Source organism: Mirounga angustirostris, unplaced genomic scaffold, assembly GCF_029215605.1.
Source record: "Mirounga angustirostris isolate CCGP_5_RB_7025 unplaced genomic scaffold, mMirAng1.0.hap1 SCAF_8, whole genome shotgun sequence".
Taxonomy (NCBI): Eukaryota; Metazoa; Chordata; class Mammalia; order Carnivora; family Phocidae; genus Mirounga; species Mirounga angustirostris.
Genome location: NW_026991716.1, coordinates 86889544 through 86915511, shown reverse-complemented (window position 1 = coordinate 86915511; position 25968 = coordinate 86889544). Strand labels below are relative to the sequence as shown.

Below are 25968 nucleotides of genomic sequence, written 5' to 3'. Positions count from 1 at the left end.
AATTTGTATTATCATTCTCATGCTTATTTTTATTACATATATTTATACATTCATAAATATGTATTAGGAATGTATTCAGCTCAAATATCAAAGCCTACTATGGTAACAGAGACCAAGTGGGTTTACATGTTTCATCTCACAAACTCCCTCTGTAGGATTCAGTAACTTGGTAATGTTAAGACCCAAGGCTGTAATGGCTTGGCCTTTTCTTCTGTTTGTTGTCTTTTGTTCACCACCTGCTCCACTTCTAGCCATCGTATCTGTGCATTAGACGTTTCTCCTTTAATTTTTTGAGTATAGATTATGTTGCTAGATTTTCTGTTAATCAGACCACCTTTTCATTTCTGAATAAACTCTGCTTTCCTATAGTTTACTTTTAGATATATGGGTGGATCCAGTAAGTTAATACTTTATTTGGAATATCCACAACTATATTTTTTATTCCATATTTGTTTCTGTTTTGTTTTCATAAAATCATTTTCCTATAGTTTAGGATGATTTAAAGTTATCAGTTAATAATAGATGTGGTACAAATACAATTCTGTCATTTACTAGTGAGTAGCTAATTAAAATCACTAATCTTGTTTCCTCATCTGTAACAGTGATGATAATTCTTATTTTGTGTAGTTGTGATGTGAAGCAATACTACAAATGTGTAGAGTAAAGCCTGGTAAATGGCTGTCAGTGAATAATTTTATTATAATCTAGATGTACCAATAGCCATTGGTAAACATATCGTTGTTCTGTGTAGTTGTTGTGATAAATGTATGTGCTCAGTGATGTGAAGGAACTGTGCATAAGGGCAGGAACTGTGCTTCGGTGAGTCAGGAAGGTATTCATCAAGAAGGACACTCTGGGACAGATTTAGATTTTGTTTTAAATGGTTAGGGTCAAAGTTGTTAAATTTATGTCTGTTTCACCAGAGAAATTACAAAATAAAAGAGCTGAATAAGTGAATTAAATCATAGATGACTTTGCAGATATATCAGCTGTATAAACAGGCAATTCAGATTACTTGAGGATATGGCAAAACAGCTGTAAATTTAATGGACATTGTAGCAATGGCAAAAGTTGGAAATAGGATCAAATCTTCAGTTTATAAAGTTTTAGTTTATATTATTCAGTTACAGGTGGTTATAATTTCCTGAGTAATTTGCACTTCATTCCTTAGTAGAGGCATTTTTAAGGTTGCAGTTGATGTTCTTTATAATATTACCAAGTATAATATTACTAAGCATCTGATAAATGGATACAGAACTGAAGTCTATACTTTACATCATCCTTTTTTTTTAAAATGTTTTCCCTTGGACATTAAAAAGTTTAAAATGCTAGTTAAATATCAGTAAGCTATGTGATTTGTTCAAAGGTACAGTTTCTTTAGTGATGCTCAAAGTAATGGTTTTACTGTAGGAAGCTCATATAAAATTGACATTTTTATATTAGCTGTTTGGTTGCTTGGGAAGTCATAATTTGATGCAGGATTTTATAGTAGTAGAAATGGCAATATAGTGGCTGAGTGCTGACTTGAAGTCTACACTGTAAGATGAATATTCATATTTTGTAGTGAATATACATAAAATTGGCTGACTTTAAAACATGGGGAAGTGCTTTGGACTATTTTTAATCTCTTGTACTTCTCTTTTTCTCTATCAAGTATGTTTCTCTGTTTGCTTTCCTTTAATTATTTGCTCACCGTGAAGGCAATAATTTCTGTGTAAGTGCAGGAATAATTTTAACATTTAAGCAACTCCTTTAAATTACTATCTTGAACATTTCTTGAATACTATGGCTACTTAATGTGAGGTTTTGCTGGAGGTGCTTTGATGCAGAGTTACACTCTGAAATAAATGAAGGTCATTCATTATACTAAATTGCATAACTAGGCAATTTTAAAGTTTAGATGACATAAATTATTCAGTTCATCCCCCAAAAAGTCATATGGTAGATGCTTATCTGTATTACATCATAAATTTGACAATTTGGTGATTATTTGAAAGATGGTATAATATAAAAAGAAAACATAATCCTGGCTCTTGTAGTCTTAATATGTTATTTAATCTCAGTATATTTGAGTTTCTCTGTCACATGAGGAAGATACTTGCATGATTCATTTTAGACGATTTTAGATACTATTCTTGTTAAAAAGCCCACCCCAATGGCACTGGAGGGGAATATGTAAAGGGAAAGAAATGATTGGGGAATGGAATAGTGTATGTTTAAGCAGAATCCTTACTTCTGTACTTTTTTTATATATGTAATGCTGTCCTGGGAAAGTTTATGGCACAAATATTTTACATATTTGTAAAAAAATGTATCATAATTATCGGTTAAAAAATCAGCTAATCTCTGCAAATATAGCATGTTTCTAATGGCTTGGCTGTGTTGCTGATACTTTTAACAAATGGAATGAACTTCAGCTGACACTGATGCAGGGTTATAATATTACGGTATTTACAGTTGCAGATCAAGTGTTTGGTAAAATGAACACTTAAAAGTTTTGCATAACATGAAAAAGTACATTTGACTGCTTTGAACATTTCAATACTAAAATATAAATCTAGAAGATACTTATAGAGTATTTTCTACTGAACATTGAAGATGTAACTGGTCAGAGAACTCATTTGTTAACAACTTGTAAATTGAATATTAGCAGTTAAGGATGCAAGCAGTTGATGGATGTTTTTATTCAATTAAAATTTTTTTATTCATTCTTCTTTAAGAATTCCCCAACTATTAACGTGTAGGTTATTTGCTAAAAGTTATAGTTTACAACCCTTTAATTCTTAGTATTTTGCTATCAAAGGATATAGAAGTAAATTTTGTGTCAAGAATGATTTAAGATTATAATCATCACTGAACTATGATTTTAAAAATGTGTTTTATAATGTTACAGTGATCAGCTGCCAATTATATAGTTTACATTTCACAACTAATTTTCTCTCAATGTAACTGGGAAGTACGCAGGGCAAGAAGTATTTATTATTAATACAGAATAGTCTAGTGACCTAACTAAGCATATCTCTTTAAATGTGTTACAGTTGAAGTGCCAGGTGATAAGAGCCAGTTTTCTGATTTACAGTCCAACTTGTATAGTGTTTATGGATAGAAAATTTGATGTTCAAGTAGTTAGGTATCTAGACTAGCTTTCTTAAAGGTTTGGAGATCTTAAGTTTCAAGCTTTGACAATTGATTACTTAGTGTGTATCTTATTCTTTTCTGATGTTTTATCTTGAGGACAAAACTAAGCTGCTTAAAATCCGTCCAGAAAGATTAGCACAGGCAGTCGTGTGAAATAGAAAAGGGTTGAAAATCGGAGCAAATGTTAAGTTGCTGAAGAGCTTTTAGCCTACTAAATAATCATTTAAAAGTTCACCAGTCTTACATTGTGCATAAAATATAAAATAGTATTACGATGTACATAAAAATAAAGAGGTTATTTGTGAACAACATCCTCACAGTTAATCTCATAAATTTAATTTTGGGTACAGTGTAAGAAAAGGACTGCTTATTACAAGTTTCCACTCTAGAAGCACACCACACGCGTTTCCTAGGTCTCCCCCTTCTCTCCCTGTGGCGCATTAGTTATGCTCCGGTTCAGCTGGTCGATGGACAAGCGCGGCTTCCTGGAGGTTTCCTTTCTCCTGCCATTTCTGTTGAGGGGAGGTGGGGCCTGCCAGACCTTTGACAAGTCAGACATAGATTGCTTTCAGTCTCCTCAGATGTTTTCTCCGTGTTTTACAAGTACCTTTCGTATAGTTTAGTCACCAAAAGATCGGAGTCCTGGCTTCCTGGGTGGGCAAGTGTTAGTAAACGGGGTGGTTCGTTTGTTGCCGCCCTGCGTGAGGCCAGGGTTCTCTGCTCCAATCCTGAGGTGCCTTCTTATCAGGGTGGTCGGCTAACAGCCAGTGTCCTGTGCTTACTACGTCATCATGTGCGGACCGCGCGAACGAACGCGGGTCTCGGTTCTGGGCGGGGAAGACACGCGTGGGGTTGCCGGAAGGCAGCGTGGCAAAAAGCCGGCATTGCGTGTTTTAGTGCCCCATTGTTTTCAGAATGCTGTAGTCTGTTGGAAAGCCAACAGTGGCCATAAGTGGTGTTTGCTAATTTTTCTCAAAAATGAATTTCCAGACTCCTGAATAGCGTGGTGCTGATTCACTTAAAAAAAAAAAAAAGAACCCACTCTGTGGTGTGAACACGTGTCCTACTCAAAGATATGCTGGAGTAGGTTGTACAGAAGGAGAGTTAATAGGCGAGGGTAGGGTTAATAATTAGGAAAGGGTATTAACATCTGACTTAAAAATTTTTAAAGACTTTTTTTTTTTTTACAAATAGATATGTCAGTATTCATTTAAAAATTTGAAACCCTGAAAAAATGTTTTTGATCTTCAGATATGTTTCCAAGAGTCTGTAGTTACTTTTCTTCAAACGTAGACTTATAACTTTTTTTCCACTTACTATACTATGGAGATTGTTTTCTGGCAAGATGTGTAGTTCCACTGCATTATATTTAATGAATGCAGTATATGGCTGTAACATACTTTAACCAGTGATGTAATGATGGTACAATTTCACTTTTGGTAATAAATTAAGACTGTTCTCACAGTTAGTACTTTATTTCCTAAAGTGTTTATTATTTATTTAGTACATGAGAATTAGAGATAAATCTGCTTTCTGGGAATTTATAGGGAATCAGTGTATGTAGTGAAGTACTTTGTTTAGGAATTAGAAATCTGGTTTGAATCTCATTTGATAACTAGCTGTTTGATTTCTTCCAAGTTATTTATCTTTGAGTCCCCATTTTAGCATCTGTAAGATGAAGATAATTTTGTTAGGAAAAATTGAGATAATTTAATGTAAAAGTTCTTAGGAAGTTAAGAAATATCCCAAGGTGTAAAATATCTTTACAAAAGAATATATGTTTATGGTGTTAGATATAAAGTGAGTTTGAAAATGTAAGTTCCATTTTTGTTCAGACCTCAGTAGTCCCAACCCTATTGAATTACTTGTAGAATTATCACAATTCCTAAATTATTCAAAACCCAAGTTCTCTAAGCATCATGTATAGACTAAGTAAAATGTACATAAATGTTATTCAATTAAAGGGTTACTTAATTTATAGAAGTTTTTTGTCATGTATTTTCCTAAATAATAAAAGAATATGTGTCCCATACTGTTTTGTAAATTCTTTATAATCATGCAAGTAGACTTTATACTTGAGGAAATTAGAAATAATAGCCGTTGTAAAATTATCTTCACTCATATAAATTGTTAGTCTTCTACACACATGTGTAAACATCAGATAAAAAATTACTGAGGCAGTGTCATATAGTGTAAAACCACTAGTCTGGTGTCATTGAGGCCTGGGTTTAGGTTAATTCAACATATTTCTATTGAGGCACCTATTTTAGGCTAGGAATAGTGAAGGAGTACAACATTGTACACAATATTATAGTCACCCCTGAAAGAGTCAGTTAAGCTGGATTCTGAAACATGGGTAAAATTTGGATAATCAGAGACTTTGGGGAAGGTTACATAAAGGCATAGAAATAGGCATAGCATAGGACAGGACCTGGTTTTTAGATGTTAAGAAATCCTTGTTGGCTGGAGTTAGAAATGGATAATGGTCAATAAGGCTGGAATAAAAGGGTGGAGTCAGCTCCTAGGGTGACTTGAAAACAAAATATAGGAGTTTGGACTGAATATCAGGCTGTGCTAAGCTGCTCAAGATTTGTGATCAATGATAGAATTGCAGCCATGGTTTCAGGAAGATACTAGTAGTTATATTACTAACTTTATTCTTTAAGGTCAGTCACATTGTCTGTGGGTCCTTCTGAAGATTAAAATTATTTTTTTCTGTTCTAAGACTATTTGAATTCTATGACACAGATACAGGTTCGTTCTTTCTTTTATTTGAGAAAATCAGTAATGAGGAATTAATGCTTTAAAGAGATTAGTGGCTGCTCCTTTACTTCCTCTTACTTTGGTAAGAAGTGTACTTCTTTTAAACAGCAGATTCTTTTAAATGTTTTATAATATGGCTAAGTTTATTTGACAAGATTCTATTTATGTCCATCCTTGATGGTATTAAATGTTTTTGAGTGAAAACTATATAAATCTATTTCTTGCCATTTCAGATTCACAGTACAAATTGGAAAGGAAGCTATAGATCTCCTGAGGTTTTCTCCTAGCTCTAAAAGTCTGTAATTCAGATATATTTTGTATACCTTATTTTGGTTTATTTAACTAGCCTATCAAATCAATTTTTAAAAATCACTTAAATAAGTTTTAGCTAATGCCTCAAACTGTTTTTAGAAAGAGGTAAAGAGTTGTTACCAGGTAGTTTCTCCTTTCTAGATAGGGAATGATTACCAGTAATGATTTATTGACCTAATATGGTTCTTTGGGAATTTGGGAAGGGACTTAAAGGGATTTTTCTGTTCCTAAATTGGTTATCTTTATCAGTATATTTTCACTGCTGGAATTACCCAGAAGAATATTTGTAGTAGTTTTTTTTGAAGAGGTTAACTTCAACGGTGATTCACTTGAGCTAATACTGTTTCTTTCATCTTCGAATAGTTGGAATAGATAATGGGAAAGAAGCAGTTGAAAGTGCGGCTGCATTTCTCTTCAAGACATTTCACTTGAAGGACTCCATTGGTCACAAGGAGACAAAAGCTATCAAGCAGATGTTTGGTCCCTTTCCATCATCATCGGCCACTGCAGCTTGTAATGCTACTAATCGAATTACTTCTCGTTTCCGTCAAGACAATCTCACTGCTCTTATCCAGATGACAGAGGAAGAAAATAGTGATAGAGTTTTATTTGGTAAAAATTTAGCATTTTCATTTGACATGCATGATTTGGACCACTTTGACGAGTTGCCAATAAATGGTGAACCCCAGAAAACTATAAGCCTTGATTATAAGAAGTTTCTGAATGAACATTTTCAGGAGCATTCCACCCCTGAGCTCAAGCCTGTGGAAAAAACAAACGACTCCTTTTTGTGGTGTGAAGTTGAGAAGTACTTAAATGCAACTTTAAATGAAATGGCTGAAGCAACAAGAATAGAAGATCTTTGCTGTACTTTATATGATATGCTTGCTTCCGTTAAAAGTGGTGATGAACTTCAGAATGAGGTATGGTGGAAGTTATTGAAGTTTTAATATGAATTATCTTAATAGCCTTTTTAAACATGGATAGTTAACAAAGATAGTTTAATATTGTGCTCCTGTAAAATAGGTAGCCAAATGGTTTATATAGTATGCATGTATATCTTTCCACTAAGTAGTTGGAGGAGGACTATGAGTGTAATGAATAACAGAAGACTGAGGGCAACAGTTAAGATGTCCACATGTCTTGGTTATTGGGACGGTCCTAGTTAAATCTGCTGTTACATTTTAATAATAGTCAATAATCTTCAAAAAGTGTATAGGTTTAAATGATGAATCATGATTACTGTACTAGTAAGTGTTAATGTTTGTATAGTGCTTTATATTTCTAAGAGTTCTTTGATGAAAATATAATAAATTTCAAAGTATTAGAAATTTTACCTATATATTAAGTGACTTACTGATTTAGAAAAATATTTTTCACTAGTTTCCATGTTTGAAAGAATAAACTTTGAAAAACAGACTGATCTAGAAATAACTGGACTAATTTATATTACTTAATAAAAAAAGTCTTTATAAGTTTTTTATATCACATAAAGGAAAACATAATTTTAATTCCTTTCTATGCCACGATTTAGTTACGTTATTCAAAATGATGAATTACTCTTACAGTTACATGAAAAGTTCATCTTAAAGTGTTTAGTTTTGCTCTCAGTACTGGCATTATATTCCTTTCCTGTTATAAATTTAATATAATGTCAACCTAATCTTAATACTGGTTAAGTTAGATGAGTAACATATTTAATGAAGGATTAAGAGAAGTGGTATACTGTTGCAGAGTGGGTAGAGGCTTTGAAATCAGACAGTCCTTCCTTTCCCTTTTATTGGTGGTAAGACTTTAGGTAATTGAATTTCCAGAGGCTGTTTTCTTGTTGGACTGCCTCACAGGGCTATGAATGCAAAGATAATAGAATCGTTATAAGCCTTAAATGATCTATCTATATGTGAAATGGTAAGTAGCATTTAGTAAATACTCATTACATGGTAATGTAGCTATGAATATTATTTGTTATTGTTACTATTTTAAATCACATCAAGTGTCAGAAATACAGATAAAAAATACTAGTTTGTTTTTTTTTTCAGAGAAAAATTAATTTAGGGAATTAACTAAACAGATATTGGAGGCCTGACCCCATGGTAATGATAGGTATTATGCTGATAAACTTCAGTTTGGAAATAAGTTATCGTATTGTTAATTCTGTGATCAGTCTCATTTATCTTAACTTTTTTGCAGTTTAATTTATATCAAGATATGTTCCACATTTGTAAATGGTTTTGCTCTAACATTCTGAAAATAATGGTATTGTTTTAAAAATTGGGATTTATAAAGAAAATTCTACTGATACTTGTTTATCCTAACTGAATACATAGCAGTTGTCTTATTATGATTATAGTAAACTGAAATTTACAAACATATAACTAATGGAAATTTTATTTTCTGAGTTAGCCATAAAACTTTTCTTTTCACTTCTGAATATCTGCAGTGAAGTTTGTATTTCTTATTTCCTTGCCACAATTTTTAAGTAGTAACTGAATTTGATTGTTGGAGGGAGAATGTTTTTTAGTTCTCAAGATTTTTTTCATAATCTACCTTAGTACAAGGTCAAACTTAATTCACGCATCCATCCATTCATCATATGTGTATTGTATGTGTTTATTATGTATGAGGTACAGTGCTAGTTACTGGACGTAGAAGGATGAATAAGATAGCGACCTTACTCTCGGGGAATTCATTGTTCAGTAAGAGGTGACATAACATTAGGTAAGTGTACTCAAATAGCATAGGTATTATGTTACTACAGTTGACCCTTAGACAGCACAGATGTTAGGGGCATTGACCCCATGCACAGGCAAAAGTCCACCTATAACTTTTGACTCCCCCCAGAACTTAACTGCTAATAGCCTACTGTTGACTGGAAGCCTTACTAATAATGTAGTCAATTAACATATATTTTGTATGCTAGAGAAAGGAAAATGCTAAGAAAATCATAAGGAAGAGAAAATACATTTACAGTCATGTACTGTATTTATTGAGGAAAAACCCATATATAAGTGGACCCACACAGTTCAAACCGTGTTGTTCACAGGTCAACTGTATATAGAAAGAAAATGGGGGTGTAAAAGAACCAGTCATAGATTGTGTGGAGGGGTTACTATGGTAGGAAAAGTATTCATAGAGGAGGTTAATCTTGAACCACGTCTTAAAATATGACTATATTTAACTTCTTCAAGTGGACCAGAAAGGTAGGGAACCTATTTTAAATGTGAACAAGAATGCAGTGTGTTTAAAGAGCTGTAATCTGTACAGTGAGGGTGCTGGTTGTAAAAGGCATGTGGTTGAGAGACAAGGGTGGGCAGACAGGTAAGGGCCAAATAAAGTAAGGGTTTGAAATACACCTTGTTAAGGTGTATTGGGAGCCACTCTAAAACCTATAGATACACCCTATATGGTCTGGTTCAGTGATTTTTCAGCCAGTGTTTAATGGACAGTTTAACATGTAAGTGAATATTTCACATTCTACCAGTGGCTTGAGTAATGGAGTTTTAAATGATTCATTTAGTGTTTTGGTTTTTCTAACTGTGAATAAAAATAAACAATTATTATGACAGTTTTTTTTTTAATTTTACAGTATATGTTATTTATACTTTATATATTCGATCCCTTTCTGTGCAATTGTAGTTTGTTACAGCAAATCTTCCCTATAATTTTGAAGTAATGCTTCAATAGAAAAATGTTTTATTACAGTCACTCTTGACCACTGTTATTTTCACTTAAGGTGTGCTATACCTTATGTGTTGTCTTTTGACTTTTAAATTCTTCACTTTGAAGCCTGGAAAGGGTGTAATTAAAAGAGTAATCAGTATGTGTGATAGCATGATTAATCTCCATTTCTTTTGGAGGTTTTAATTGACTCCGGAATAGTAATATTTAAATAAACACGCTGTGTGCTGTTGCTCTAGAAATTCAGCTGAATCATAGGAATATATTTTTACATATAATGTAAGAGGAGTATGTTAAAAGCTATGTCTCTGCTGAAGGCATTTTTCTTCCTCAGCATAGGATTTCCCAATTCCAACTTTAGTTTATTGACCTAATGACTGATGATAAAGCTGTTTTTAAGGACTGGCTATTTAAAGTTTTTTTTTCCCCCCAAAGACCTTTATGTTATTGTTGAACTAGTGTTGGAAGCATGAGAATAAAAAGTGTGTGTATATGATGACGTTTACCACAAAGGTGGTGTGAGAGAAAGGTTCTAGTCTAAAATGTGTGGAGAGAAGTAATCCTAATGACAATAGTAATAACAGTGATGGCAATTTTTGAGGTCTATTGTTTGACATAAGCATTATGTTAAGTGTTGTAGGTATGTGTGTCACCTCCTTTAATCTTTTTTCTTTTTTTTAATTTTATTATGTTATGTTAATCACCATACATTACATCATTAGTTTTTGATGTAGTGTTCCATGATTCATTGTTTGCGTACAACACACAGTGCTCCATTCAGTACGTGCCCCCTTTAATACCCATCACCAGGCTAACCCATCCCCCCACCCCGTCCCCTCTAGAACCCTCAGTTTGTTTCTCAGAGTCCATCGTCTCTCATGGTTCGTCTCCCCCTCCGATTCCCCCCCTTCATTTTTCCGTTCCTACTTTTTTTTTTAACATATAATGTATTATTTGTTTCAGAGGTACAGGTCTGTGATTCAACAGTCTTACACAATAAAAGAACTTTTTATCTGAGGATATCACGAGAAGTCCTTTAACATCTTTGTATAGGTCCTACTTTTTTTTATTTCAAGTGTCTCAGTGTCTCTCCAGGAAGGGTTTTCAAATATACCCAACTCGGCTCAAATGGTTTATATGTAGTTTTCTTTAATTAACATATAATGTATTATTTGTTTCAGGGGTACAGGTCTGTGATTCAACAGTCTTACACAATTCACAGTGCTCACCATAGCACATACCTTCCCCAATGTCTATCACCCAGCCACCCCATCCCTCCCACCCCCCACCACTCAAGCAACCCTCAGTTTGTTTCCTGAGATTAAAAATTCCTCATATCAGGCGCCTGGGTGGCTCAGTCGTTAAGCATCTGCCTTTGGCTCAGGTCATGATCCCAGGGTCCTGGGATCGAGTCCCACATCGGGCTCTCTGCTCAGCAAGAAGCCTGCTTCTCCCTCTCCCACTCCCCCTGCTTGTGTTCCTGCTCTCCCTATCTCTCTCTCTGTCAAATAAATAAATAAAATCTTTTAAAAATAAATAAATAAATAAAAATAAAAATAAAAGAATTCCTCATATCAGTGAGATCATATAACATGTCTTTCTCTGATTGACTCCTTTAATCTTTAACAGCAATGCTTTGAGGTAAGCAGTGCTGGATTTAAAGCTGTTAGAAACTCCTAAGCACTGGAAAGGTTACATTCTGAGACACTTCACCTCCCCTCCCGTAAGTTATTTAAAAAAAAAAAAAAATCATACTAAAGCAAATATAAGAAATTCTAATAAAATTTCATTTGTACCATTGTAGTTAAGTTGAAGTATTTTTCAAACATCACATTCTTTAAAAGCATTTTTCTCATTTTTTGGTACCTCTGCTTTGCTGGTACTTATTTAGGGAGATAATCTGTTGGCCTTATGGATTATTGCTTACTAGGAGGTAGCTAGCTGTTTTATAGAAATGTTGAGAAATTTCCCCAAGGTTACAGAATAAGTAGTGAATCCAGGATTTAAATTCAGAATTCTGACTCCACTGTGGTGTGTTTTCTTTGCCAAAAAGTAAATCTGTACATTTTGCTGTATTTGGTGCTTTGTAACATAAAACATTTTAAATATACTGAGGAATCTTTGGCATTTACTCTAATTCATAATTTCATTAGAAACAATGTTTTGCCCTTTTAGAGAGTTCCAGATACGGAATTGGTTGAAATAAGAGAAAGGATGAAACCTTATTAAGAATGAATTTCAGTATTTCTGCAGAGAATTAGTTACATTTGAAGTATTTATATGTTTTAGTGGCTGTTGAACTAATACAACAGCCCACTTCTTAGGTTTCTCAATACCATCGTCTTTACCTGCCCTACCTTGCACCTCTAAGGGCTTTTCTTCTTTTAACCTCTCAGTCCTAGTCATCTTTCTGTTAAAGCTACACTCATGATTAAGCCTTAGAATTTGATTGGGCTAGAGATTCTTTAAGGTTCTTTATGCTCTTGAGGTTTATTTATTTTAAAAAAATATTTATTAACGTTAGAGCATTTTAGCCATCGGAAACAAGTAAGATTTGAACATTCCATGTTCTTTTCTTTTCTTTTCTTTTTTTTTAAGATTTTATTTATTTATTTATTTATTTGAGAGAGAGCGAGAATGAGAGACAGAGAGCACGAGAGGGAAGAGGGCAGAGGGGGAAGCAGACCCCCCGCTGAGCAGGGAACCCAATGTGGGACTCGATCCCGGGACTCCAGGATCATGACCCGAGCCGAAGGCAGTCGCATAACCAACTGAGCCACCCAGGCGCCCCATTCCATGTTATTTTCTTAATCGGGACCTGTCCTGATTGGTACAGACATCTTCCTGTTGCTGATGTTCCATAACCAGAATTGTAGCAGTCGGTTTAGTCCTACTGGCATCATATAATGAACTTTGAACACAGACTTCCCCTAGAAAGTAGTAGTATTAGTAACAGCAAATCTATGTTTTCAGTGCCTGTTATGTGTGGACCTGTACCAGGCTGTCTCCCTTGACATAACCAGTTTCTTGATAGTCCTGCATGGTAGGGATAAAATCCTCTGTAAAAAGATACAAAACAAAACTGAGGCCCATGTGTTTCCTAAAGTGATAAAAGCAAGACTGGTAGAAATTCTGGGACTTTTTTCTGAACCTAGGCCTACTGTTCTACCCAGTAGGCCATTAGATTCTTTGAAGAGAAGGGCACTGACTAACAAGACTATCTGAAGGAATTTCTATTCTTACAAAGCCAGGTCAAATTCTTTCTGTTTCCTTACCTGTGGTTTACCATGGGCAAACTACTAAGCCTTTATAAATATCAGCTCCCTATTTGTAAAATATCTGCTTAGGAATTTTGCTGTGGGGAATTGTGAGATAATATATATGAAGTACTTAGCATAATGTTTCACAGACTGTAGGCTTTCAAATGTTAGTTTCTTGCCTTCCATATTAATGAGTATCATATATTTACACATATTAAAGTTTTATTAGAGTGTATACACTATAGATGAGTATATAAAATTTTATCTATGCCTTATATATAGATGGTTCAAGTAATAAAATGATGCTTAAAGGCTAGGTCTTAATTCAGAGAATTATTATTTTTACTACTTTTTTTTTTCTATTTCGCTTTTTTAAGTGTCACTAATCCTAAAGAAAATCTTTTGAATTTAATTTTTGACGTGAGTTCTGATTTTAATAGTCTTTGTTAAAATATAAAAGATGTTAATAGAAAAACACTTGAGAATATTGGAGATCTGTTGAAGATGTATTGGAGTGTACATATCTCTTGGTACTCTTTCAATATTAAATGCTATTTGCAGAGTTATTAATACTGATGTAAATATTGATAGAGTTATTGTGTAATCAGTTCTTAGGAAAAGTGAATTTTGAGTTGTATTGATATGATCATAGTTTGCTTTTGTGCATATGGGGCTTATTCTTTATAGCATTTGTGATTTGACATTTGCTGTTAGCTTTATCTCTCAACTCTTTGCAGATGGTGTTACTTGACTCATTCAAGTTAACTTCTGAATTTAACCCTGTTCCAGACATGTGCCTGATCCTAAGAAGTAGTTGGTTAGATTGTCTTCTGAGGGAAGACTGTATTTTTTTATTACTTATTTGCGTTATAAATGATTCAACATTCTTTGAAATTTTGATGTAGAATAATTAGCATGGTTTAATATGGTGGTTCTTGAACATTTTGTTCTCAAAACTCCTTTACACTCTTAAGAATTACTGAGGACCTCCTAGAACTTTTCTTTATGTTATTTATCAATATGTTCTATCAATACTGTATTAGAAATTAAAACAAAAAAGTTTAATACATTAAATTATTTAATAAGTATTTTAAAATAATATACCTAATTTGTTATATTAACATAAGGAACATTTTTATTAAAAATAACTTTTCTAAAATAAAAAATATAGTTTGAAGAATGGCAGTGTATTACATTTTTTCAAATTATTTCAACATCTAGCTTAATAGAAGACAACTAGATTCCCATATGTGCTTCCACATTTAGTCGGTTCTGATAATCATATATTATGTAGCCTCTACAAAACTCAACTCACTTTATACTCATGGGAGGATGTGAATGAACGAGGCAAATAATATTTTAATAAAATAAAATATACTAATATTAAATTTCTTATATTAAATAATGTTATTTAGGTTTTTTTTTTTTTTTTTTTTTTTTTTTATTCATTTGAGAGAGAATGAGATACAGAGAGCATGAGAGGGGGGAGGGTCAGAGGGAGAAGCAGGCTCCCCGTCGAGCAGGGAGCCCGATGTGGGACTCGATCCTGGGACTCCAGGATCATGACCTGAGCCGAAGGCAGTCGCTTAACCAACTGAGCCACCCAGGCGCCCCTGTTATTTAGTTTTAATAATAATTTTGACCTCATGGACCTCTTAAAAGGATCTTAGACATTTCAGACCACACTTTGAAAACCACTGATTTAATGTATATACTACAGTCTGACAAGGATATAGTGATGGTTTTGGTATCTAGAATAGGGTATTTATTATTGTGCAGAATGATACCGTTAATGCTTTATGAAAAGATTTTTCTTCTATTTGATGTTGTACGTTCTTTTTGGTAGATTTAGCACTGATGAACAATACAAAGACACTGACATCAGCCAGGCTGGAATTAAAATAGTGTCCCTTCAGCTTTGAGGGCCAAATATGTGTTGCTTTTTCTAGTCTTTCCACCAGTGATCAGAAGAGCCTTTCCTCCAACCAAATCTGAATGGAGAGCTGCCACTGGGTAAAATTACATTTTTAAGACGTAGTGAATCTTTAGAGTCATAGAATTTCTCCACCCAATCTAGTATTTGTGGGTCTAGCATTCTGTCAAAATGATGGTGCCCATATAATGAGGTCTAATGAAGTGTTTTTTGTTTTTTTTTCCAAAAGGTATCCCATTCCTTTCTTGAGTAGTTCTCTTATAACTTACTTGTTTTGTTGAACTGATACTATTTCTATTATGTCTGCCATTTAGTCCTGTATTTCTGCAGTGAGGCAACAAAGTTGTAGGCATCTACCCTTTTACATGAGGATTTTTTTTTTTTTTTTTAGATTTTATCTATTTATTTGACAGAGAGAGACACAGCGAGAGAGGGAACACAAGCAGGGGGAGTGGGAGAGGGAGAAGCAGGCTTCCCGCAGAGCAGGGAACCCGATGTGGGGCTCGATCCCAGGACCCTGGGATCATGACCTGAGCTGAAGGCAGACGCCCAACGACTGAGCCACCCAGGTGCCCCTACATGAGGATGTTTTAGACATGGTGGTAGTTACATTTTCTCTCCCTTACCCTTTTTTTCTTTTAAGTGTAAAACTCTGTTTTCTTCTATGTTGCCATTAATCCATTGTCAACACAATTTGGATATAGTGGTTCAGTGCTCCATAGATCTACCAATATTGACATGTAGAATGCTTTCATCATCTTGTCTTCAGGGATATTAAAAAGTGAGTTACTTTGCCAGTTTAAGAACAATTAACCCAATAATCTCATAGGAAAATTAATTAAGACTATTTTTTCATGGCTTCATTTAGTGAATCCTGTTCTTTTTTGTTGTTGTTCCATTGCTATGTGTTAATTTTAAGCTTATATTTAAGTATTTTTCACAATCCATGATTTTTATCTCTTCTGTTTTCTTTTTTTAAATTGGAGAATTTTGCCTTTCTCTGGCACTTTTTTTTTCATTATTTCTCAGAGATAGCAGTGATTATGTTTAAAATCCTTGCCTATTTAAAAGAGAGAAAATGGTATCTTACTGTTTAATTGCATTTTTTATTACAACTGAGGTTTAAGGGTTTTTTTTCATATATCTGTAGGCCACTTACAGTTTTCTTGTGAGAATTGCCAATTTTTCATTTGATCAAATTACTTTTTTATTTACAAGAAAATTTATAATGAGATTAAAAAATTTTTGCAGATGTTCTAAGTATTCAAGTAGGCAGATCTAGTCATCTTTTTACATAGGAGTCTTCCTTTCATGTTAGATTGCTTAGAAAGGCAGTCCTCAAGGCATGATTGAATCTACCATGTTTTTTGAACTTTGTTCATTTTTAGTCTCACTGGTTTTAAGTAGAATGTTATTTGGATCAGGTGTCTCTTTTCTCTGTATTTCATTAATGGACACATACCTGAATATGTCCATAGTGCATACTCTAAAGTCATTTTTCTCAAGGTTCTTGTCACTTCTACATTGTTTACCATTTTAGGTTGTTCATTCCTATGTTTACTCTATAAGCAATGAACTTTTCATGAGGAAAGATGAATCATTTGTTCTACTTTTAGCTGAATGTGAAAGTTAGGAAAGGTCAAAATAGGTGAAATATTTCACCTGTTATAATGGGTCTCTTGAGTTTTATAATCTATATTGGGAAAGCATTAGCTGTATTTTATATTTATCTTGGTTGTGTGTTGCTTTTGTTCCTCTTTTTATGGGTCCAATTATTAAAATGATGGGTTGAAAAGGACATGATAAAATAAACATAAATTTATGTACTTGTAACCAGGAATACTATTAATTCTAGATAGGAAAATCTGGTTTAGCAGCTACATTTGTTTAAAAAAAGAATTTTTAAACCAGTCACTATTCCCTGCTTTATTTTTTGGCCACATTTAGGTTTTAACCATGTTTTACTCTATAAGAAAACACTGATGTCATACTTGATAAAATCCTTTTTTTTTTAAGATTTATTTAATTGAGAGAGAGAGAGCTTGCAAGTGTGGGAGAAGGAGAGGCAGAGAAGCAGACTCCCCATTGAACATGGAGCCTGACACCAGGAATGGGGGTGTGGGGCTCAATCTCACAACCCTGAGATCATGACCTGAGCCAAAATCAAGAATCAGACGCTCACCCAACTGATTGACCCAGGCACCCCAAAATCCATTTGTTGTAGTTAAAAAAAAACCTGTTGTAGGTAAATGAGTGTCCGTCTGTTGGGCAAAACTCCATCTCCACCTGTTAATAACCTATAGTTTAACTTAAACTCACAATGAAGACTTGAACACTTGCTGTTACTAATCTGTGGCAGTAATGGATTTCAAACCATTTTGCTCTTCATTGGAATGGTTACTCAAAGAGTAAGACGTTTTGCCAAATTTCATACTTTTTCTCTTATTTTTCTGTTTGGCACTGTTTACTCATTCATTCATCATTCATTGATTGTCTATTGTGTGTCAAATATTAAGGTTTTCAGAGACAAAAAGGAAATCTAACAAAGTTTAACCAACCAACTCTCATTACCTTATTTCTTTGGTCTCCTCTTAGAATTTCCATATATATATATATATATATATATACACAAGGGGAATGGGCAAGAAAATTGTGTTTGATATAATGAATAATACTATGACTAATTTGGGAGAGCACATGCATTTTATATACCGAGAGATACCTATATTTTATTAGTAAAATAAAGGATATATTAGAGATACCTATATTTTATTAGTAAAATAAAGAATAAATTTCTTATTTTAATATTTGAGATTAATAAAAACATTTCAGGTGTTTCAATTGTCAATTTGTAAACAAATGACTATTAGATTTAGAAATTGCTCTGAGCATTCATTTAAATACTTAATACATTAATTGTGTTCAGCTTTATATATACATGCACACATGTTCATACACACACATATATATAATGGCTATAAATTTGTTTATTCTAAGGCAATTAAAATAGACATATTTTCTAAGAATCAAGCTATCAATTTGCCATGAAAATGTAAAGCAAGCTTTTAAATATACAGTGGTACCTAGCTGTAACCTTACTTATACACATCTAATTAATTATAGCATGTGAAGAATGAATAGGTTCACATTCCAAGTAGTTTTAATTAAGTTGTAAGTGACCTTGGTTTTAGCTTTGTGTTAGATTAAGTATCTGTAAATAATGAACATTAGTTATCCTGAAAATATAATTTATCTAATTTTCTGCAGTGCAACAATTTGCATAACACATTTTTCTAGAGAGAAAAATAAATTCTAAATAAATGCTGTCCTAATTTTCATGGTCATTTTCTTACGTGTTTAAGACTTTATTTTGGAATGTATGAATATTTAATAATCTTTTATGCCATGAACCAAACTAAGAATAATTTACAATGTTATTAATATACTGTGCTTTATGTAATTATTCCAATACTCAGTTCCACATGGACTGTTAATTCAAAACTATTTTTCTCTACTTAGCTTTTAACATTTTTTATCATACTTCATTATTCTTAGTTTTCAATATGCATATCTATTTCATTTGACATGCAAATCTAAAATAACAAAAGAAGACATTCTCTAAATTGAATATTGCTTTTCTTTAGATATTATGTTTACTATATAATATATAACGTATGCTGTTTAGTACACACAGTAGAGGTGTAGATACAACTTTAATTTTTAAAATGCGTATCTCTGTATAATTAAAAAAGAAAATACATTGATTTGCTTTAATTCGTGAGAATCTGAATGCCTCCTTTTTTCTTAGGGCTTTATTGGTTGGGTACTGGTGCATTATATGGTTTTTCAATCCTCCTGGTATGCTTAGAATCCCAGCCCGACTAGAGGATTTATAAATTATCCTGTTTTAATACCTAAGGTTATTACAACTTCATAAAATAAACTTATGGAGCTTTCTTTCTTTTCCTGTTTTCAAAAAAGTTTCTATAAGAAAATGATTATGTCTTTCATGAAAGTTTGATACAAGGTTGCTTCTAAAACTGTCTGGCCTGGTGTCTTTTTGGAGGGCAGACTTTAATTACCAATTCAAATTTTACAGTAGTTGTTGACTTATTCAGATTTTTTATTAGTTAAATCAAGTTTGAAAATTATATTTTTAATGAAATTAGCCGTTTCATCTGAGTACTCAAGCTTTCTGCTCTAAAAGTATTTAGAATATCCTCTTATTTAAAAAAAATGTTAACAGTAGTTTTTAGTTGGATTGCTCCTTTTTATCTGCCTTTTCTCTATTTTCTCTTTATTGATAGAGGAGTGTTTGATTTATTTTCAGAGAACCACTTTTGGTTTTGTTGCTCTTCTGTTTATTTTTCCCCCCACATATGCTTTGGCTTATATTAATATACCGTGTATTAGTTTTAAATAATAACACATGCGGCAGTTTTCTAACCTTTAGATACATAAGGTCTCTAGTTACACCCAGTTATAACATATTTGTTTCACAGTGGAGATGGGTTTCTTTAAAATTTTTAATGTGTATACAACTACTTGTTTTCTTATGCTATCAACAATAATCATGATAACATTTGAAATACTCTAAAAATGTAAGGTGACCTCAAGGACATTTTACTGTATCTGAGAAATAAAAGATCCCAATGAAAATTCCAAGAGATGTATATTTCATAACCTTACAGAAATGCTGATAGAAAATGACTTCATATTGATCTTTCCATTACTTATTTTCTTCCCAAAGATTTATTAAGCATCTTTTATATATAAGACATTTTATAAGGTAGTTTTCGTTTAAACCACAAGTTGGATAATCATTCAACTTTGCAAATATTTATCAACATTAAGAGAATAGTCACTTAGGTTAATAATAGGGTTATAATTCTTTTTTTCTTGAATCATATCATCTTTTTTAAGAAATTTAATGGACTTTTTAAAGACCAGTTTTAGGTTTACAGAAAAATTGAACAAAAAAATAGAACATCCCGATTCACCCTCTTTTGTTTTGTAAATTGTTTTAATGGAAGCAACTGCTCTGTTTATCTCTTTGATAGTATTATTTATTTTAAAGTCTTTGTCACCTTGTTCCATATTACCTTCTGGACTGACTTAAGTTCCATTGTTGATTTTGTTAACTATCATTTTTAGGATGAGATTTCTTCGTATGTGGGGCACCTGGGTGACTCAGTGGGTTAAGCATCTGCCTTTGGCTCAGGTCATGATCTCCATGTCCTGGGATGGAACCATGCATTGGGCTTCCTGCTCAGTGGGGAGTCTGCTTCTCTCTCTCTTTCTTCCTCTGCCCCTCCCCATCACTCGTTCTCTCTCTCAAATAAAATCTTAAAAAAAAAAAAAAAGGTTTCTTCATATGTTTGGAATTTTAATTCTTATGCAGATGTTAATTTGTAACTTCTCCCCTCTGCATCTCCCCTACACCCTGTATTAGGTTCTTGTAGTAGCTGTGGCCCCAAGTGTCATTTTTGTAGTAGTTCTTTTCAACCCCTCTCATGAAGAGCACAGCCCTGTTTATTCCCTTGCCCTGGCTTCAGCTAAGCCTTGCTCCCACATTGCATGGGACATTTCTCATTTAGGTGAGAGGCTTCCATGGAGCCAAACCCATGACCATGCTGTCCAGAACTGGAGCCTAGCTTGTCACTTCATCTCTACCCAGTGCTCTGCCTTTTTTTTTTTTTTTTAAAGATTTTATTTATTTATTTGAGAGAGAGAGAATGAGAGACAGAGAGCATGAGAGGGAGGAGGGTCAGAGGGAGAAGCAGACTCCCCGCCGAGCAGGGAGCCCGATGCGGGACTTGATCCCGGGACTCCAGGATCATGACCTGAGCTGAAGGCAGTCACTTAACCAACTGAGCCACCCAGGCGCCCGCTCTGCCTTTTTTGCTCAGTGTTTGGTCCAGGGAGATATTTTTATTGTTTTTAGGTTTTGAAGTGTGTCTTTTAGGTTTTCTCTTTTTTCTACCAGAAGAGAGATTTTAAAGCATGAATCTTCTGTCACCATTTCTTCTTCATCTTAATTGCTAATACTTGTTCTTTCAGAAGGCATTCTTCTTCCTATCTTAAGCATAAAGGGGAAGGGATTTTTTTCAAGATAATTTTAAGAAATTTAATAGTAAAATCTGTTTTAGTGTTTGTATTTTTTTAAAGGAGAAATGACTTGTTATTCTTATAGGATCATCATATTTTTTATTGTGGCAAACTAAGGGTTTAGCTACTTATGAATATTAAATAAAAATTGAAAATAGTAGAGTAACTAATTTCAGTATATAGAAGGTACATGCCAATTGTATTGTCACAGTCAGTGACCTTTACTCAACTATTATTTCTATTTAGAGTTAAAATTGAAATCTTGAGTTTGCTCAGTAATAGAAAATTAATCATGATGGTTATGTTGATTTAATAAGAATAACAACTATATGTATATAAATATTTTGATGATTCTGGAAAAAAAAGCAAAAGCCAGGAACTTGTTGCTTATATTATTATTAAGCCTTATTTATATTTCCTTTATTTTGGTACTTTTAGCCCTGTCTCTAGTTTTATATGAGTACTGATTCTCATAGCTTTGTTGTTTTTGCATTTTATATATCAATTGAGACCTAGAAAAAGTGATGTGTGATACATTGTTCTTGGGGTTTGAACTTCTGTGTAGAGAATTTAGTGCCTTGCAAATCCCCCAAATAGAAAGGACCCCTAATAAATGCTATGATTTTTATTGTCTGTACCAATAAAGAAAGGGACTAAACATTGCTTGCATATTACCAGTCTATTTTAAATGTAATAAATAATTCTCGTACAAATATTAAATGTGTATATGAGCAATCACAGGTATTGTTTTCTACAAAAAAGTATTCCTTTTTTTTTTTTGATACACAAAGAAATAAGCTTATTTGAAGACTACTATGTCACCCATTTGCTCCATTTTATAAATCTGGCTATTTAGATGCTCAAACACATTTTTAATTCCTGTGTGTAAGCTGCTGTTCTTTTTCTTAACTAGTTAAAAATGCCATGTCTCTTCTACTTACAAAGACTATAATGGACACCCTGCACTTACTGCTTCTCCTTCCTTCTTAACTAGGTGTAGTTAGATATTAGGATAAGGAGTTTGCTTATGAATCCATATGATTAAATTGTTAAAGCATTTATTGCTGCTATGAAATAATAATTATTAAAAATTACTACCATAATCTTTCAGTGGTAAGATTTTTAGAAAATAGTCTGTGTCATCATGATTCCCATGTGGTCAAATTGTGTTTGATTAAAAAAAGATTTTTCTCTTGAAAAATACAATTTGATAGAAGAAATAATTTGTCTTATCACTGGTTCTCATTTTCTTAGTTATCAGCTAATTTGCTTACATGATAAGGGATTTTATTTGTATAATTTCTGGTGCTCATTCCAAATATGGTAAATAAACCTATTTTATTTATTAGTTAAGTGAGTGGTCCTTTGTGTCTTTAGCAGACAAAAAGTAAAAAAAAAAAAAATAGATAAATCAGAATCTGGTTTGTATTATTTAAAAATAAGATAAAACATGTTTTGATTAAGTGTTATATGTTTATTATAGAAAATTTGAAAAAGATAAAAAATAGGAAAAATGAAAAGTGTACAATTTAATGAAATAAAAAATAAAGACATACTTGTCAAAATGTGGAAAGGAATGGATAAATAAACTGGTATAATCATATAATGGGAAATTATTTAGTGATAAAAGGAAATGAGCCATCCATCAAGCTGTGAAAAAATGTGGAAAAAATGAATATTGCCAAGTGAAAGAAGTCTTTCTGAAAAGGCTACATATTGTATGATTGTAACTATAGGACATGCTGGAAAAAGTGAAAATCTGAAGAAGATAGGCCAAAGATCAGTAGTTACCAGGGGTTGGGAAGGGAGGAAGGGATGAAGTGGGGGAGCACAGGACAGTGAATTTCTTCTGTTTGATACTATTAATGGTAGAAACATATCATTGTAGTCATTATGCATTTATCAGAACTTATAGAATGTGCAACACAAAAATTAAACTAATGTAAAACTATGGACTTAAAAAAAATTTAACTTGGTCAGTATGATACAACTAGACAGATAAATTATGCTATGTAAATATATTCTATCTAGGTCTCAGCAGACCCTTTTACAGTAGGATCAAAATATCTTTTAGGCCGATGATTGCAGTGATTGAAATACTCTGTTTGCTCTCCAACATAATAGCCACTAGCCACTTGTGGCTGTTGATCTCTTGTAGTGTGGCTAATATGACTGACAAACTATATTTTAAATTTATAATTATTCAAAGTATAAGTAGGTCATGTGGCTAGTGGCTACAATATTAGGGAAGTATCTAAATTAAATAAGAGAGAAATATCAGTGATTAATGCAGTTAGATGGCATTAATAGTTAATTGAAAAACTTTACCCTGAATATTGGTTCAGTGACAATTTGGGGTCAGTTCTTTCTTTCTTTTTTCTTTATTCTTTTCTTATTCCTTATTATTTTTATTTTTGCCCTGTCCTCAGTACTTTATTATTTTTTTTAAGATTTTATTTATTTATTTGTCAGAGACAGAGCACAAGCAGGGGGAGTGGCAGGCAGAGGGAGAAGCAGACTCCCCGCTGAGCAAGGAGCCCGCCTGATGCAATGTGGGACTCCATCCCAGGACCCTGGGATCATGACTGAGCCGAAGGCAGATGCTTAACTGACTCAGCCACCCAGGAGTCCCTGTCCTCGGTATTTTAATCAATAATTTACATACAGGCATGGTTATTGAACTTGGATTCAGGACAGATTCAACATTGATAGTGTTTACTGATAATGACAGATGCCTAAATCTGGATTTAGAAGGCTCTCAAAAGACTAAAAAGAAGAAACAGGAAGAAAGTGAACTTTATAAGCAATCTATTTGAATTCTCGGCTTACAAATTGTAAAAAATACAGGATATGGGAATCTTGGACTATTAGGAAAACATGTGGAAAAAAACTAAAACCAAAATGCTTTTACTTGGCTGCACATTCAATTTGAACCAACAGTGTGATGTTGTTACCAACCTAGGCTGTGTTCAGAAAAGTTTAACATCTAGTTCAAAATTGTTGTACTCTCTGTGATCTGCCCTGATCAAATTGTATTTGAAATATTATGTTCAGTTTTGGTTTATGATGCTTTTTTTTTTTAAAGGCTCAGTAAAAGGTGTATTTGTAGAGGAACTTGGATGAAGAATTATCTAGAAACCAAATTATATGAGGAATTGATTTATGTTTACCCGGGAAAGAAAGGACTTGTGTGTGAAGTGTGACTAGTACTGGGCTTTATCTTCAGATATTTGAAGGGCTGTCTTGTAGAAATGTTACCAAGATCGTTCTCTGTATCCCAGAGAGCACAGCCAGAATGACAGATGAAAGCTATAGTGAGGCTAATTGGGCTTGATATAAAGAAAGATTTTTTTTTTTTTGACTGTTAGTGGCATGAATTACCTTAGCTAGCAGTGGCATGAATTACCATTTAAGATAGTTTGCTGCTGGCAGATGTATGCTGGATGTGCATCAGCCAGGAAAAAAAATTGTCAGTAACAGCAGTAAGTACTTACTGAGCACTTAGTGCCAGACACTGTGCTAATTTCTTTTAACAAATGAGAAAGCTGAGGCTCAGGCAGCTTATGAAATTTGCCCATTGTCCTATAGTTAGAAATTGGCAGAAATGGTAACTAAAGTTAGTTCTTTCTGACTCTAAGCCCATGTTCTCAACTGTCCTCTTATTCAGCCTTCCCATGGCAGTAATTATTGCATTTATGAGAGCTTTGTTTAGCTGTCCTCTAAGGTCCCTTCCAAATTGAGGGTAGATGACCACATTGTAGTTTTTTGAAAAAGTTTATGTGAAAGATGACAATGAGGAAGAGTCATCTGGTTCTAGTATGTAGCAGAATGAAATGGAGACATACTGGTGTTTGGCAGGAAGATTAAGGAAGCTATGATCTAACCAATGATTAGTTGAAACATTGTTTCAAACTTAATGTTGCTATTTACATAGCACCAGGATATATTGTATATAATTTCAACATTGAACAGAGAATAATTTAACAGCAGAAATTAGAGTTAGAATGTGTGTGGGGCACCTGGGTGGCTCAGTCGGTTAAGTTTCTGCCTTCAGCTCTGGTCATGATCTCCAGGCCCTGGGATCGAGCCCCACATTGGGCTCCCAGCTCAGTGGGGAGTCTGCTTCTTCCTCTCCCTCTGCCTCTCCCCCTGCTTGTGCTTTCTCTAATGAATAAATAAAATCTTAAAAAAAAGAATATATGTATGCACATATTACAATCATGAGCATACTTTCTTGAAAAACATGCTAAAAGTAAATATGTATTTTTGTAAATATTTGTTGTGTTCATTATTTCCTAACAATAGTGGATTATTTGATATTTTTGTGGTATTTTCTTTTAATTATTTTCCATTATGATTGTTTCTAAGTGATAAAGATTGTGTTTAAGTGATAAATACATCAGTGTTGTGTATAATTAGCAAAGATTCACTAAATATTTCTTCTGATAGAGACAGTGAATATATGCTTTATATGTAAAGCACTTAATATCTTACCTGGGACACGAGTAGTATACAGGTGTTAGGTATTGTTATCATTATTATTGTATTACAAATTATTTTTTGTACTTTACTCCCTTGTTTGATTATGATTCGTTTATTTTAATACTAAACAGCTAAAGTTAATTGCTTATTATATGCAAGGCATTGTGTCAAATACACTTACATATATTATTTTGTTCACATCACAGCCCTGTGAAGCCCTGCACTATTATTCCTGCTATACTAATGAGAAAGTGGGAGGCTCAGAAGGAAGTCTAAGGTCCCAAAACTCCTGAG

At 33.4% G+C, this 25968-nt stretch overlaps 1 protein-coding gene across 1 annotated transcript in view; it reads left to right on the top strand.

The window, feature by feature from the left end:
* Positions 1–25968, top strand: part of ASCC3 (activating signal cointegrator 1 complex subunit 3) — a 357501-nt gene that overhangs the window by 30148 nt on the left and 301385 nt on the right. The window contains exon 4 of the mRNA XM_064597919.1: positions 6577–7136. Within this exon, the coding sequence (XP_064453989.1) occupies positions 6577–7136 (560 nt within the window). The remainder of the gene's footprint in view (positions 1–6576; positions 7137–25968) is intronic.